The sequence below is a fragment of the Lacerta agilis genome, chromosome 8, assembly GCF_009819535.1.
Source record: "Lacerta agilis isolate rLacAgi1 chromosome 8, rLacAgi1.pri, whole genome shotgun sequence".
In the NCBI taxonomy this organism is placed as follows: Eukaryota; Metazoa; Chordata; class Lepidosauria; order Squamata; family Lacertidae; genus Lacerta; species Lacerta agilis.
In genome coordinates, this window is record NC_046319.1 from 37,366,940 (window position 1) to 37,384,685 (window position 17,746).

Here is a 17,746-nt window from a genome sequence, read left to right on the forward strand (position 1 = left end):
TGGCTTTGGCTCAGGTAGGACCACCTACCTGATATTTTCCCGGCAGACAGCATGAATGAAATCTTGGACGTGAGGCTGTCGGAAATGCTTGTCATAATGCTCCGTCAGCTTGGCATAAATGGTGGGCACTGCCATGAAGACATTCACCCGGGGAGCTTGGGGTTTCAGAAATGCCTCCCAGACCTGGAACAAGGACAAAGAAAAGCCACTTGAAAAGGCAACCCTACAAAGCTAAACAATGCTTCCTGCAAGGGTCTCTCTGTCTCCTTTATCCCGGTTGAATGTGTGGGAATCCTGCCCCAGGTCATTTGGAGCTTTCAAGGTTAAAATTGGCATATAGTTGTGTGTGTGTTTGTTATTATTGTTTCGGTTATGGTGATTTTCACTTTTGTGTGGTTGGAAGAAAATCTAATAAAATATTATTTTTTTTAAATGGCATTTTGAATTGGGTCTGGAAATGCACTGGAAGCCAGGGCACACACGAAGCACTGGCACCATAGGGTATCAGCCTGTTAGGAAACCTTTTTCCACGTCCCTGTAGCTGAGAGGACTCAAAAGGAGCAGGCAGAAGCAGAGTGAGTTGCACTGAGAGAACCTGATCAGCCATACCTAAGCTCTTTGGGGATCAAACTCAGATAACAACAAATAGCCACTTCACATCCAAAAAGGGGAAGATAAACATCTTGCTCACCTGCAGTGCCCCACAACAGGCACAAAGTGGGTCAGACTCCCACATCTGGCTAAGCTGACTCTGGGGTCTTTGGGCTTGACTGAGCAGCCAGCCTCGAGAGCATCGGGAGGCCAAGTCGTGAAATGAATATTTAACCTTGGCTAGTGTGCCCCCAATGCTGTTGCTCGTCTCCCTCAGTGCTGCCAAGCAAGAGGGAGAAACCCCATAAATAAATAACGAGACGGACCTTGCCTGTTCTGTTATGGTAACCTTCCGCCTCCTCCCCTTCTTCCTGGTTCCTGCCCCACTGCTGACAAATGTATTCTCTAACAATTCATGACACCATGCGCTCCCCCCCCCCCGCCAGCTCAGCATGCTCAGGCACAAAGAGGTGCATGCAACAGGGAAGGAAGGCGTGATATGACTGAAGGTGATCAAGCCACTCTCTTTCCTAAACCAAATTCCTTTCTTCTGATGCCAGCTCTGTCCATCAGCTCTTTAAGCCACAGAAATGCCATCCAAGAAAGATGACTCCCACATCTAGAGGGTGCTCTGAACAAAAGAAGAGTCTTCTGGGTCAGGTTAACGGCCCATCTAGTCCATCACCCTGTTCTCACAGTGGCAAACCACATCCTTATGGTAAGTCTGAAAGCAGGACCCAAGCGCTACAGCTCTCTTCCCACTTGTGGCTCCTAGCAACTGGCATTCAGAGGCATCTGAGGAGGGAGACCTTCCTTATGATGCCTGGAAGGAAGTGGCCATGAAGAAACTAGCTGCAGGTCCACAAGGCTCGCCACCCCTTCTGAGAACCACAGGGGTTCTGTGAATACAGTCGTACCTTGGAAGTCGAAAAGAATCCGTTCCGGAAGTCCGTTCGACTTCCAAAACGATCAAAAACTAAAGCACTGATTGGCTGTATACATAGCACCTTTGGTTGGTTGAACAATCCTAGGATCAAAATATATGAAATCCCAGGTGACTCTGGAAACAATTAAATCACTTAGAAAAAATGGAATATATTGATTAATAAAAACAAATTTGATCCATTCCCCCATGCTAAACTTACTTTGTGGGGAAACCCCATACTAACAATTGCAAAAAAGATGGTGATATGGAAAATTGGATGGAAGCAGGTGTATCGACATTGGACCAACTGATAGATGGGGGAGATTAATTTTAAACTTTTGCTATTTTAAGACAAAAATATCATCTATCAGATGCAGCCCAATGGCAATATCTTCAATTACAACATCTACAAGTGTGTTTGGGCCATCAGCTCTTTCAGCTTCCAGATACCTGAGATATTGGAGCAATTGGACAACTCAATTCAAAAATAAAAAGCCAGCAAATTACTTTCTATAGATATCTATTAACAATACACAAGTTCAATATGCAGACTGCAAGAGATGACTGGAATAAAGAATTGGAACTTTCATTATTACCCAGATAGTGGGGGAATGTATTAGCTTCAATACCTAAGGTGTCATTAGATTTAAATTAAGACTAATACAACAGAAAATAATATTTAGAGTTTATTGGACTCCTTTACGGGTGTATTAAAAAGCGTTAGCTAAGAAATCTCAGTGTTGGAGATGTGGCTTAGACAATGCCTCTCTGAAACACATACTTGTACAGTGTTCTTTACTTAACAAGTTTTGGGAGAAAGTGCTGGACTGTGTAACTATGACTGCAGAAAAAGTTAAAGCTTTCCGTGGAGAATATTTTATTGAACTATATACCTGCAGTATGGAAATTATCAACAGGAAAATGGAAATGGATTTCCTGTGCCCTAATGGTGGCCAAGAGATTGATATTGAGGAATTGGAAAAATAAAGATATGATACCCTTCAATCAATGGATTGACGATATGACATCACTAGCAATTTATGAACGGACTGATTACAGGCGTAGACTCTGTATAGATAAATACTATAACATTTGGAATGAGTTTATACAAAATGCAATAGGCTATTAACATTTACATAAGCACTAGGACAATAACACTATACCAATTTATACATGAATGTATGGGAATATCATATATTGCTTTTTGTGTGTGCATATTTTCACTTTTATACATATCGTTGTTGTTGTTTTCCTTCCCTCTAACTTTCCCTTTTTTCCTGTATCACTTTATTTCTTTTAACTGAAATCACCTTAATAATATATATATATTTTTTAAAAAAAGATTTGATCCCTGGTACAAACACACACAGGTGCACAATAGCACAAGTTAATACAGAAATTTCTGAGAAATATATCATGGTTTCCATTCAATCTTTTCTCCCATGCTCTCTCATCTAAACAGCCCCCCACCCAAGCTTTCCCTTTGGACTGTTTCTAATTCTCAAATCAGATTTCCAATTAAATAAAAACAAAAACCGAAGATGGAACCCCAACCTCCCTTCCCTAAACAGATAACTGTATCTATACGCAATACACAAGGGCCTCTTTGGTGAACCAAATGCAAATTGGCGTATCAATTCATGTTGTTACCAAGAAAAGAGAAAAGGGGCCTTTTCACAAGTAACAATCTTCTAATGCATGTTAAATCATCCCTTTACTTTTCTTTTGATCTCCAAGGCAGCTTTGTGTTCCCGTCTTGACTGACAGGGTGCTGGTTACATCGCCTGAAAAGAAATAAATAAAATGCTGCCAGGCTTCTCTCCACACCCCAACCCACCCCCAGCTTTCTCTAAAGCTTTCAGTCTGATCCAGATAGCTGAGCATCTTCGTGACAAAATATGTCCAACTGAATAGTGCTACTTGGTGGTGTTCTGCTTTGTGGGATAAAACTTGTGTAGAGATTTGCTTTTTGAACTTGATTCCTTGAACAGGGATGGGGGGAGAAATCTGATTCAGTACACATCTAAAAATTCACATTTTTATCCTTTGAAATTTGCACTTTTCCAAATTCTGCAATGGAGCTCTCCACCCAAGTACTGCATATAAAGTGCACACGCCAGAGTAAAGTTTGTGTACAAATGAACACATTGGTGAAAATAACACACACAGATGCAGGTAGTGAAAACTACTTTGCAAAAATGTGTATATTAGGAAAAATTGCACCTTATGTGTTCAGAAGGGGGGGGGGGCAACTTGCCCCAAACTCAATTTTCATGACCAATGTAGAAATGTGAAGAACTGAACTTAAAATTGAGAAACAAGTAACTAAAACTGACATATTTGCCCATCCCTACCCTTGAGTCACCCAATGCTGTCTTTATCCCACTGCTACACAACACTTTATTGCCAGTTACAGGTGGGTAGCCGTGTTGGTCTGCCATAGTCGAAACAAAATAGGAAATTCTTTCCAGTAGCACCTTAGAGACCAACTGAGTTTGTTCTTGGTATGAGCTTTCGTGTGCATGCACACTTCTTCAGATACCAAAGAAGTGTCTGAAGAAGTGTGCATGCACACGAAAGCTCATACCAAGAACAAACTCAGTTGGTCTCTAAGGTGCTACTGGAAAGAATTTCCTATTTTGTTTCGACTTTATTGCCATTCTCTGCTAATGGATTTTGGTGGGGAGAGATGCCTTAAGAATCCAGCCTTGGATTCAGCATTTGGCCCTTCTAACCCAATGTATACTTAAACTTATGGAACTCACTGCAATATGGTGTTAGAAGAGCAGTTAACCCCAAATGGTTTTAAAAGGGTTCAGATAAGGGGTGGGGAAACCTGTTGCCCTCTAGGCGTTGCTGGACTGCCATATACCCACCCAAGACAACACAGCAAATGGCCAGAGACCATTGTAGTTGGAGTCCAACATCTGGAGGGCCGCAGGTTCCCAACCTCTGGTTTTGGCGAATACATGGAGAGCAAAGTTTACTTAATTCAGATATGGGGGACCTGTAGATGTTTTCTTCTGCAACTCCCATAATCACTGACCACTGGCTATGCTGGTTGGGGCTGATGGGAGTTGTAGTCCAGTGTTGTCTGGAGGGCCAGATGTTCCTCATTTCTCTTGTCATAATAGCCAAACGCATAGCTGCTGGGCTCAAAGGCAGGTGCCCTGGCTCCCGCCTAACACATGCAGACAGAGGCTCTTACTTGTAAGTAAGAGATCTTTATTCAGGAAAGTAACGGTATAAGCTCAGCAGCAGATACAGGTCTCAGGAGTCACAATTCAGGATTTCAGGTGCAGGAAAAGGAGTTCAGAAATGGATGGGGGCAACACAGATATCCCAACAAGTTTTCCCGTCCGTCCCACCCAGCTTTTAAAGATGAGGCATGGCATGCTCACTCGCGATACTCTCTTGCCTTGCGGGAATATGAGATTGCTCCATTGGGCCGGGTGGCTCTGCTCCCACCCACAAAGGAATTGCTAAGTATAGGCGACAAGGACTGTACCTGCCTGTTCAGTCGTTGCCAACTTCTGTTCTGACTTCCCCCGCCTGGTTGATCAAATCCCGACATGCTGCTACTGTATACCAGGTACAAATGACAGGGCAGGGATACCACCCTGCCATGGCTGGCTTGGGAGCTTCCTGCAGGAATCTACCTGACTGCTGTTGTGAAGGCAGAATGCTGAGATAGGTGTGAACAAGGATCTGGTGCAACCTAGCAATTCTTTCACCACCCCTGCCCATGAGTCTCACTGACTCCTCGGCTAGGGCAAGAGGTTTTCAGCACAGAGGGGGAAGCAAAAGCCCCCTTCTTCCAAAAGCGGCCTGAGCTCTTGCTGTTTGTGATACCCTCCAACTGTTTGTGTGCTCTGCATGATTCTGTTTTAATCACTTATTCATCTGCAGGCTCTGCTGTTCCCTGAGCATCCCAGGCTACAGCTTTTAAACCCTCGCTACGCTGCGGGCATGCTGAAAGGAGCAAACACTTTCCCCAGGACCCAGGAATCTAACAAAATATGACAGGCTCCAGTTTCCTTTCTTCTTCTTCTTCTACTTCTCATCATCTCCCTCCCTCCTGCATCTCCCTTCTCCCCCCTCACACTTCAAAAGGCATTACTTTGCAACAGATGCTGAGGACAATGGCAGATCTGGCAAGAAGGGGGAAAAAGATATAACTTTTTCTTTCACCCCTTCCCCAAGCTGAGGATTGTGAAAAGGATGCTCATCCAGTATAAACTGTTCAATGGTGATGTGCCCCTTCTATGCTCTTGCCAGTGTCCCCTTTCAGATGGAATAGCAGGGTAGAGGGTAGAGAATGAGATTTAAAGAAAGTGAAGGAATGAAACCACCAACAACTTTCTCTAGGAAATATAGGATTGGGAAACCCCCTCCTTAATAAAAGAGAACCTGTTTCCTAGAGCCAGGGTTTTGCCCCTGTTATCTCCCGCTTGGAGTACTGCAATGCGCTCTATGTGGGGCTACCTTTGAAGGTGACTCGGAAACTACAACTAATCCAGAATGCGGCAGCTAGACTGGTGACTGGGAGCGGCCGCTGAGACCATATAACACCGGTCCTGAAAGACCTACATTGGCTCCCAGTACGTTTCCGAGCACAATTCAAAGTGTTGGTGCTGTCCTTTAAAGCCCTAAATGGCCTCGGACCAGTTATACCTGAAGGAGCGTCTCCACCCCCATCATTCTGCCCGGACACTGAGGTCCAGCTGCAAGGGCCTTCTGGCGGTTCCCTCACTGCGAGAAGTGAGGTTACAGGGAACCAGGCAGAGGGCCTTCTTGGTAGTGGCGCCCGCCCTGTGGAACGCCCTCCCATCAGATGTCAAAGAGATAAACAACTACCTGACATTTAGAAAACATCTGAAGGCAGCCCTGTTTAGGAAGTTTTTAATGTGTGACATTTTAATGTATTTTAATCTTTGTTGGAAGCCGCCCAGAGTGGCTGGGGAAACCCAGCTGGATGGGTGGGGTACAAATAATAAATTATTATTATTATTATCAGCCATGAAATATGCCCTGGGATTCCATTTACCCATTATCCAGTCCATACAGCTGGTGCCTTCGAAGCCCAAACTGGTCCTTTCTCAGCCATAGAGAGGACAGGCAGGAGCTAAGTAATTTGCACACCTGGTTCCCTGTAGTGACTGTAGGGCAGTCCCTGGGGGTGGGGAGAGCAAGTGAAGGATGGTAGGGATTACTGCCTTTCCCACAGGCGTATCCCAGCATTGTACCAAGGTCCTGCAAGGCCAGGAATAAGGGATCAGGAGGTGAGATTCAGGAACAGGAACTGGAGCACCTCAAAGGAAGCTGTTGGAACAAGTGCAGAAAGGAAGACGGCAAGCCCCAACCAACCATCCAGCAGTGTTCACACCCGGAGGGTCCAATCCAGGAAGAGGACCCCTCCAGTCTGATGTTTTACCACAGGTGTATTCTGCAACATATTATTGACACAATAATAGTGCATTAGCAGCAGATTTATCTGTTGGAGGAAGTAAACCTCTGGATACCAGGTGCAGAGATTGTTGTTGCGCTCAGTTCCTGCTGCTGGCTTCCCATAGGCATCTGGCTGGCCACTGCGTTGAAGAGGATGCTGGATTTTGAAAGGCTCCAGCAGCCTCTTCTTACATTCTGATGTACTGAATGATCATATTGTGAAGGTTCCCATATACAAGATATCCTGCTTTCTAGGGTCCCTTCCGGCCTTGTCGTTGTCACTGTTGCTGCTTCTATTTGATTTCAAATAAACTTTTGCTTAGAAGAGATTTGCAGCACCCCAGCCAGAGGAGATTTTGAGCTTTTCTGATATTCTGCTCACAAGGGCATAGTTCCACTGGGATCCCACCTAAACACTAATGCCAAATTCTCTGAAAGAAGAGGAGGAAAGCAGCCACTACAAGCGTCTCTTGGGGTGTTATTGCTGTTTCCTTTGGATGCACAGAATGGCCACAGGGAAAGATGTACAGTGACTCGTGACCTAAGGACACCACTGCGCTGACCCTGCGAGGAGCCTATTGTCACAAAGACCAACCGAACCAGGCTGCCACATGTACGTGTAACTGTAAAGGCATGTCGTGAATTAAGTAATCTAATAAACACTGTAATAATAAAGTATTTATTGCGCATAATGAAGTGTTAGTGATTAGAAAGGTTGGGCACACTGCTGCGGTTTCTCCTGAACCCTTGCCAGTATTACTCAAGGCTGATTCTGGAGGCAGCAGTAGCTTTGGAGGAAAGGTTCCCGGCTTTGTTTTGATCCGGCGTGTTGAGTGTTTGAGCTGCCATTCGGGTTTCTTTATATCACCCTGTAATTGACTGCTCTCTCGAGGTGCAAAGAAACAGAAATACAAAAGGCGGAAGGAAAAGCTCAGGCTCCTTCTGCGAAATCCGCCGCTGAAACTGTGCCGCTTTCCCGAGAGCCGATTTCAGTAGCAAAAGGGCACTTTGTAAACAGCTGGTGAAAATAGACTGGAACTCAAAGTCGGCTTGTGTTAACTCCACAAGGAAAGCCCGATTTACCCTCCTGCACCTCCTTTGTCATGTCAATCAAACCACTTTCCTGCTCCCTCGGGAGGCCCTCACAAAAAGGATAGAGAAACAGGGGGGAAAGTAAACAAAAATAAAAAGGCACATAAAGTCCTCCCAAGGCCTTACTGCACTAGAGAGCTGCGGAAGAGAACAGGCCAGGCAGCTGGTCCCTGGCCAGCCATTCTTGGGCCAAGGCAGGGCAAGTGAGGGCATCGCTTAACCTTCTTGAGTTGTGCCCTCTCTTGCCCTTGCTGTCAGACTCTACTGAGCTCTCCGGTCAGCACACATCAGTTTGGACTCCCTCTCTCCACCCACCAGAACACAGGCTGCCAAACATGCAGATGTTGGGAAGGAGATGCAGAAAAACTCAAGTGTGTAAGGGGCAAACAGTATCTAGTAGCACAGGATTCACATACACACAAGGGGGATTACTTCAGAAACACTGGGTGGTACTCAACTACTTAGAGGAGACGCACTGAAATGAATGAACCTAAGTTAGTCATGTCCATTAACTTCAATGGGTCTATTCTGTGTAGGCCTATGGTTGAATGCCACCTGATGTTCTCCTTGGACCCCTGCCCACACATACCTGTTCCAGAACAAGTGTCTGTGCAATACACTGCAGGCAGGCAGGCATTGCTAAAACTGTTTGCATGTTAGAAGGAGGCAGATTACATTTCAGTGGGGCTCACCTAGAGGAGCTGGTGTTCCTGTGATTAGAAGGGGGAAACCCACAGCTCTGTACACAGCTACATCATGTGATGAACACCAGGGCTATAGGCTAGAAATCCGTGGCTTGGCCCAGGGGGTGTCTGCCACCAGGCTGGCCATTGGCTTTCTCAACAGGAAGGGCTATAAAAGCTTCAGTTCAGTGTAGGACTTTGCCTGGGCTAGGATAGTATTTCCTGGGTCTGGCTTGGCCAAAGTATTAGTTGTTTCCCTAGCCTGGTCACCAGCTGAACCTCCCACAGATCCTCAGTCCTGACACTGGCAGGTGTACTTGCTGGTTATTGCCTAATATTGCCAAGTTCTCCAATCAATCCTTAAAAGGATTTGATCCCATACATTTTATCACCCTTGCAACTCTCCTTTGAAGCCTGTCAAATTTCTCATCCTTCCGGCACCCAAAACAGAACCTTTAGAAGGCATCAGGTGTGTGGGGGGGGGGCCTGGCTAATAACTTAAGAAGGGTGTTCATATGCCCCTCTTCCCAACAACAGTAGCTCTGGCTGGGGATTCAGACAACAGGAATGACATTTTCACTGTTCCTAGAAGCACTGGATTCCTAACTGACAGACAGATCGTTTTAAGGAAAACGGCCCCCTTTCCTCTCCTAAATATCCAAGCGGGTTTTGGCTCCTTGGTGTAAATGCCGTCGCCAAAGGCTCAGGCCTCTTCATCTCTTTCAGTACCATCTCACATCACAAGCGCTGATGAAGGGGCTGCTGCCGTGCTTTTCATTGCTCCACTGTGGCGCTGTCTCCAGGGATGGAGAGTGCGCATCAAAGCCTGTCTCCTCTTGCAGAGCCATGATCTCAACATCTGGCACAGTTTTTCCATCATCACAGCAATGGGTGACAAAGGGACCACCGTCTCTGGGTGTGAGAGAGGCGAACCAGTACAGGGTGTCCTTCCTGTTAATGCCCCTCCCCCTCCCATCGCCACTGGCTAGAATGGGCACATGGTCAAAAGCATGGGAAGGCCATGCCAGCAGAAGATCAGCCAGACTGTTTGTCTCTCCTCTGGAAATATACATTTCTGGTGTATATTTCTTTCATAATGTTTATTAATGCTGTTCCTAGCTTTGGGGAGCCTTTCGGCCCCCAAAGCAGTAGATAATAAACTATACCATACCACTAAAAGAACACTACCCTTTGAGGCAATTGCTGCAATATCTGCACTTCCAGCCAGAGGGAAGCAAAACACAGGCACAGAAGTGATGCTAGCTGAACTTCCTTGCCGTCCTGAGCTGGCAAGGGCAGTTCGACTTTGCAGCCCTTTATTCTTTTGAAATTCCAAGGGCATCTCCATTTTGCTAAACTCCTCTCATTTGCTTATTTATTTATTGGCTTATATACTGCAGTGGGAAAAAAAGCATGTTGGCGGTGAATGTAAACAGATCCGTAAAGCACCATTAAAAAAAAAAAAAGCTTTATCAACATTGGCAGTGATACACAATACTGATGCCAGAGCTGCACTTCAGAAAAGGGTTGTGTAAACAGAATGGTCTTGGGCAGGTGTTGAAAAAAAGCACTGCTGGCGCTTGCTTGATAGTAGCAGTCAAGAAGAACCACAACTGAGGCACAGATGCACTACATATCCTCTGTATCTTAAAGAAGCCGGGCATACCGTATATCATGGCCACCCTTAACTGCGCCTTCCAGTTCAAATGTAATAATTGGGCTGGTATATGTGAGGCAAGGTTAAGCTATTAGGAGCAAAGGAAAAGACCTACTGCTTAGTCTTAGCATGGATGAATGAATCAACATTTGCAGAACACCTCAGAGCCAGAAAGCAGTGGCTGTATACAAAGTACCAGAGACAACCAGCCAATCTTACCTAGGGCAGCAAGAACTCTGAAGCCTTTAGGACTTACCACGTGACACGTGGCCCAAGCCGATCAGAGCAACAAGAGCCATTGAAAGGTGAAGGCTGCAAAGAAAGGCAGCAGAGTCTGGACATGGTAAAGCAAAGGGCTTTGTAAGAGATCACTACTTAAAAGAATGGAGTGGAGAAAGGGGAGGAAAAGAATGACAATACAGGAATCTACCTTAAAGTGAGTCGCACGACTCGGACCAATGAACCATCTAGTGGCAGTTCTCCAGTGTTTCTGACCAATCACTCCCAGAGTCACTCCCAGCACTGCCTGGAGATGCCAGGGATTGAACCCGGGATCTGCTGCATGGAAAGTGTGCGCTCTGTCATAGACTACAGGGCTTTTCAATTAAAAGAGCATGGATATTTTCACCTTCTCTCTCTGAAAGTCATAGAAGTGATGGGAGACAGTTGGTCTCAGCAGCCATACAGCCACTGTTTTGACATGAACCTGCTTCGCATGCATGAACGTAACAACATCATTCTGAAGGAAGACTACAAAAACTACCAGAAAAGGAAAGATGGGAGGGCAGCAATGAAGGGATGCAGAAAGGAAACCTCAAAAGGTGCTCAGGTGATGGGTATGTGATGGGAAGATGTTTTTGGTATTCATTGGTAAAGTCAAATTAGTTACTCCAATGAAGAGAGACAATGGACTCAAAACACATTGGGCCAATAAACCACAATCTTTACACCTTTGAGGTCACGACACAAATATACTGGGACCACTAAGATTTTCTTTAGCCTCCCACAAAATTCTTATATTTATCATTCATTGCACACTTCCAGTCTGAAAGAAAAGCTCCCCACTCTTGTTTATTTTAATTTACAAGGCTTCCCTTTTTGCTCATCTGGAAGAATTGTAACTGCTGTGAGAGCCTATTTACAGCAAGCCTACCCCGACCAACCCCAACCTCACTATAACACACAGTCTCCTGCCGCACTTCATCTGAAAGGTTAGCAGACAGGTGGCAGCCCCCCACCCAGCAACCCTGGCAACTTACCGCCTTTGCGCTGAACTCAGGAAGCATGATGCACGTTGCGCCAACCCAGAGGGGACATAGCAGTTGTTGACCACCCCGTGGACATGATGCAAAGGCAGAACATGCAGAATAATGTCATCCTTGTCCACTCCATTGTTAACCAGCCCAGTATCTGCAAGGCTATTTAAACAAACAAACAGGCAGGCAGCATAGGAGTAGAGGCTACAAATAAGCATGCACACCATTTGTTTCAAAAGTGAGGGGCCCAGAGCTTAGACTACTGTCAGTGGGAGACATGAAAAGAACAGAAGAGGACGCCTTTAAGGTGTGTTAGAAATACAGTTTTATCCAGCCGAACGTTTAGAGGGCATCTACAGCATCTCCTTCTGTACCTCAACCTGCCACCTCTGTGCCATCACCTCTGGAAACAGCGATTTAGACTAAACACTGGCTGGATTTAGACTGCAGCGGTTGGTCTGCTTTGAGCCCTGTTCTACAGCAGTCTTTGTTCAGGTCTTTGTCAGGGGGGCCAACAACAGCCATTTTACCATGAGCCACAGGAAAAAGCAGGCATGTGATTGGCGCTTTTTTTTTAAAAAAAAACCCTGTTAGAATTTAGTTGCTATTGTTTTTTGTATTATCTTCTTCTATTATTACTGCTGAGAAAGAAAAGAAAAGTGTTTCTTAACACTTGATCTGTAAACAACAGAAACCCACAGACTGTGGAGCAGTCTGGAGAAAAAGAGCTCCAAGACTCTTTGATTGTGCTCAAGCCACAAGGTCTGTGTGTTTCTGCCTCCTAAAGGTACATTTTTATCCACGCAGGGAGAAACCTTGTGCTGCCATAGCAGTCCGCAAGACTCCAAACTTCTAACTTTTTTTTTTTATTGCTCAGGGAACTAATGGATTTTTTCTGCCTTGGGTGATACCACAGCTAAAGAGTAAACAGACTTTTCAAGATGCCTTTGTAGTCATCTTGTAGCAATGCAAATGGGTAGAGAAGAAATGCTCAAGCTGGAACTGTCACCTCTGCTCTGCAGGGGAAGAAAATACAGCAGGTATGGGAAGTGTCTTAAAAATTAGAGTGATGGTTGTTTAAACCTGTCTAGAGCTCTGCTCCTGATCCTAAATACAGGGATGATGGCTGTGATTAACAGAGGTTTTTTTGTTGTTTTTTACAATCAAACAGTATATAAATTGTACGAAACAACAAATAAATAAACATCACCCACACAGACTCAGAGGCACCCTCTCTCTTTTCCTACTATACTCATGTTCCCCAGTTGAGCCCATCCACAACAAAACAGGTTCCTAAGTGAGACGCAATTGAGCAGGTGAAGAATAAACTCACCACAGCTTGGACATTCTGATGGGTGCTAAGGACACCTTTGGGTCTCCCAGTTGTGCCACTTGTGTAAATGATCATGGCACCCCTGCCCTTCCACTCTGAAATGGGACAACTGGCTTCGAGAAGGGACACATCCACTTTTGAACCACATCTCCCAGATTTGGGAAGCGAAAGCACAGGAACCCCAAGTTCTCAGCGCTAGGAGTGATCTTCTCCACATACTCTTCCTCTACAACAAGGAGAGCACTTTGAGAGTCCTTGATGAAATACTCCAATTCTGACACAGGGTGTTTTCTGTAAGAGGCACAGCTGTGCCTCCACTCATCCATGAAGCCCACTGTGCAGTTACATAGGAAGCATCATTGGGGCACAAAAATGAAATCCGTCACCCTTCAAGTCTCCGCCTGAGTTCCCGAGAGTCTTGCAGATCATCTGGGATAGATGGAGGCTTCGAGCGTACAGATCTTTGTAGGAGTGCTCTCCATGTTGGTCAACAATGGCAATTTTATCTCCAAAGGCCAGTGCTCTGGTGAAGACAGGAGCAACCTGTCCATGACAAGGTGTCCTGCTAGTATGCAGGCCTTTTAAAGATGCAGTGAGCAGCCCTTAGGCCAGAGGAGTCCCAGCCTGGAAGGCATAAGCCACGAACCAGACATTTGGCCAGATAGCTCCCTTTTGAAATTAACAAGGAGCCTAACATTTCTCTGGTGCCTCCTGGCTAGCTGTGGTGCTGGAGGAAGAAACAAAAAACTCAGTCAATATGCAGAGCGTGACCAAAAGATCAGCTCAAAAGACCATAGGGAAGGGAGAAAGCTGCTGCACTTCAGTCCTGCCTGTGGGCTTCCATTGGGTATTCAGTTGGACACTGTGAAAGCAGGGTGCTGGAATAGATGGGCCACTGGCCTGATCCAGCAGGCTCTCTTAGATATTTAAGACACACAAGAAGGGCAATGGTATCACCCTGCAAAGACATGTTTCCTTTCAGATCAAAGACCGCCAATGGCAACTTTATTGTAAAGAAAAAACATGCAGCATTCGCAGGACTGAATAATAATTTCTCATCACAGAAGTGCTGCCAGTAAATATCATGCCACCCCAGTGCTCTGGTCCTCAAAGCTGACTTGGCCCTTCAGGATACAAGATGGGCCATGAAGTATACTGTGTTTTCAGTTTTAACAGAAATCGGTCCAACAAGAGAAGTGACCTTGCCGGATCTAGCAATGTGTTTCATCTTGAACATTAAAAATGAGAAAACCCTGCTATCCCATAGACAGGCAAGGCACAAAATGTAAGTGAAGGGGGTAGGAGGTAATTAGGGCTCAGCAGTACGTTGTAGTGATGTAACCCAGCGGAAAATGTTGGCACAAAACGCAAAATGTAGGTGTTTTCATGCATCCAAGCGATTCACTTAAGGAACACTGAGCCAGAGGAGGTAATAAAGCTGAAAGTTTAGTGTAAGAAAGTGTAAGATGGCATGTTGGGGGGCTGCTCACAGGAAACTGAAGCAATTTATAGGACTGTTTATAGCCACCTCACAATTAAATTTAAAAGCTCAAAGGGGTGGAAAAAACTTTTCAAGATTCAAAGCATTAAGAACAAAGTGTGGTTTTAATATGAAGCCAGCTTGGCCAAGTTGTACGCATTGATGTGCACAACCACTGACAACAAGCTAATTCTCTCCACCCGCCTTAATTTTCTCTAAGCTAAAAGCCATAAACTTTTGGCTTCAACATTCTCCACTTTTTTTTGGAGGACTTCCGGCTGGCGACGCCATAGCGGTGGTCGGGGCTGCTCGGCTGCGAAGCGCCCGATCCATCCCGGGGGTTAGGAGCCCCGCAACCGCAAAGCGGGGCTCCGGTTGGGGCGCGGGAAGAGCGTCCCGCGCCCTGGGCTCCCCGGCGGTGCCCGTTGTGCTCCGAACCCTTCCCCCGCTCCCCTGTAAAGGGGGGGTGGGGGTGAAGGGACTACGGAGCCGGGCCATAGGGGACATGCCCCAACGGGATGCAAATGCGGCGACAAATCCCGAGATGAGCGTTGAAGTTCTACCTGTGATGCTAGGTCCTGAAGAACCCGGAGGTCGTAAGTACGAGATTGGACTAAATATTTTACTGTATGGAACGATCCGGGGGAAGAAGAAAGGCAGCCTGCCCTTTTCCCTTTGTCGGAAGAAGCTAACCAGCTTGAATGACTGTTGCTACTAAATGGATATAAAGTATCCGGAATTGTGGAGAGTGAGACTGTTACAATTTCCTCGGGGAGTAAGGTGTGAAAGATATCTCGGTTTGAAAGTCTCGGTCTTTGCATACTGATTGCATGGAAAATGGCGACGAAAAGTTCTAACCGGACATAAGACAGGAATTGCAATATGACACTCACTCCTACCCCTCCTTCTATCGTGTTGGGCTTTGTTTGGAAGCTTGTTTTGAATTCCACTTTGACGGACGAACAAAGACTCCTTGAACTGAGGTTGGAGATTCTCTACTGGAAAGTAAAAGCCTTGTGTGGGGGCCTGATAAGAAATGAATTTCCCGCAGAGGAGGCTTCTGAATATTTTGATACTTTGGAAGAACGCGTCTGCTGCGAGCTGAGAGGGTGGGTAGGAAGATGGAAAGAAAAGACAGGGCTGCTCCAAAGAAAAAAGACTCCGTGGCAGCCCCAAGACGGTAATAAGTTTTGTTATATCCAGCCCCCGAGGTGTGAGCTCGAGGGCATGGGACAAAGAATTGAGCTATTTTCAAGAAGAATGGTCTGGAGGAATGGAACAGCCGGGAGATCGTGAGATGGATACTCTGGAGCTCGTTGCAAGGAGCGCTCTGAACTGTGCCTGCCTCTGTGACTTTTTGGGAAGAATAGACAATTGGAAATTTGGCTCTGGCACTACTAGGAGAAAAACAATGGACAGAAGGGGTGTGGGGTGAAGTAATAAATTAAATTTAAACGGTTGGATATGGTAATCTGAAATTGGAATGTGAAGATCGGCAGTTTGTTTAGATTTTTTGTTTTTAAATGAGATATCTGAAGTTTTATGTGATTAGCAACAGATTGCAGGACAGAAGAATAAGTAATGTTTAAGAATAAGATAAGAATAATAGATGAGGATTTAGGATGAGGTATGATCATATGGGGTATTACTAGAAGACTAGTTTAGATGAATAGTAGATCATGTTAAGTAAGATGATTTTTGTATTTTATATATAAAAGTTTGTTTAATTTTAAAAGAAGGGGTTAAGAAAAATAGATTAGGCGTTAAAACCAATGGGTGAAAAGGCAGGGGAAGTCATGTCAAGATATGGAATAGAAAATTTCTTTTTTCTGAGAAGAAGCTTAAGGAAGAAGGAGAAAACTTGGCAATGTTTGTGTTTGTTTTAGTGAATAAGTGATTTGTATTTTATCAATGTTGGTGTGGGTGTGGGTTTTTGTTGTAATAAGAAAAATGACAATAAATTCTTATAAAAAAAAAAAAACAACTTCTCCACTTTTTAAACCACCCTGAAAGAAGCTGCTGATTTTGCATGGGAAGGGCTTTTAACCAAATGTGTCACGCACCACTGGAGAAGGAAAAACACATTTGATGACAGCAGCTTACCCTGTTTCCATTTCACACATTCCTCCCTAGCCTAGCAGCGCAACTTTAAAAAGGGGTGTGTGTGTGTGTGTACCTAACAATGAAGTTCGTTAGCAAAAACCAAATCACCTTCTTTATAACTTTAAAGCCCCCTCCCCAAGACAAATTCTTGCTGCTGAAGGTGTGTGTGAGAGCTGTAACAAGGGTGCTAATTGGGAATGTGTATATCTTATATATCTTTCCACATGCATGGAACCAACCCATAATAGGCCACATATTCTCAGCAGAAAATACTGTGGTGCGAGTTGCTACACTGGAATGGAATCGTCAAAGGATTTTCTGTGTATATACACAAACAGCACAAATTCAGGAAATCTGGCACATATTAGATGCCCTTTTATACATATTAACCTTCTGTTCTCACAACCAGAGTTGTGAAATGATGCTAATTCCCACCCTTTTAATAAGAATAGAACAGCCCTACTAGATCAGACATCGACCATCTAGTTCTCAGTGGTGAATAAAATGCCCTAATGGGAAGACCCAAGCAAAAAATGAGTACAACTGCATTCTCCCGTCATATTCCTGAGCAACTGGTACTCAGAGGCATACCGCCTCTCATACTGGACAATACACAGTCATCATGGTTAGTAGCATTAACAGCCTTATCTTCCATGAATGTGTGCAGAAAATTCCATCATTTGACTGTGTAACAAAATCTTTATTTTTGTCTGTCCCGAATCTCCCAACATTCAGCTTCACTGGATGACCCCTTTGGGTTTCTAGTAATATGAGAAGGGACATAACCTTCTCTGTGTCCACATCATGCATAATTGTACATACCTCTGTCATGTGCCCCCATATTCACATTAGTCTAAACTAACTAAAAAAGAAAACACCCACCCAAATTTTGTAACCTTTTCTTAAACACAAGTTGTTCAAGCTGTTGGTTGCCCCTTTCTGCATCTTTTCCAGCTCTATGATACTTCTTTTCAGACCAGGACTGCATTCCAAGTGTGGTCACAATTTTATCTCTTCCAAAGGTTCATCTAGTTCAGCATCTTGCTCTCATGATGTCCAGTTGTTTCTGAAGCAAGCAGGACTCGAGGGAAACATGACCCTCTCAACTTGTGATTCCCAGCAACTAGTATTGAGGCATTACTGTTTTTGACACTGGAGATAGAACATAGCTATCATAG

At 44.9% G+C, this 17,746-nt stretch overlaps 1 protein-coding gene across 2 annotated transcripts in view; it reads right to left on the minus strand.

The window, feature by feature from the left end:
* The window catches only part of ACSF3 (acyl-CoA synthetase family member 3), a 57,970-nt gene extending 44,264 nt beyond the window's left edge, over positions 1 to 13,706 (minus strand). The window contains exons 1-2 of one of the 2 annotated variants that reach the window (XM_033156971.1): positions 12,986 to 13,706; positions 29 to 183 (exon numbers count right to left, since the gene is read on the minus strand). In XM_033156971.1, the coding sequence (XP_033012862.1) occupies positions 29 to 183; positions 12,986 to 13,060 (230 nt within the window). In that variant the 5' untranslated portion in view covers positions 13,061 to 13,706. Of the gene's footprint in view, positions 1 to 28; positions 184 to 11,655; positions 11,799 to 12,985 lie in introns of those variants that run through there. The other variant, XM_033156972.1, reaches the window with a different exon arrangement.
* Positions 13,707 to 17,746: the final 4,040 nt, after the last annotated feature.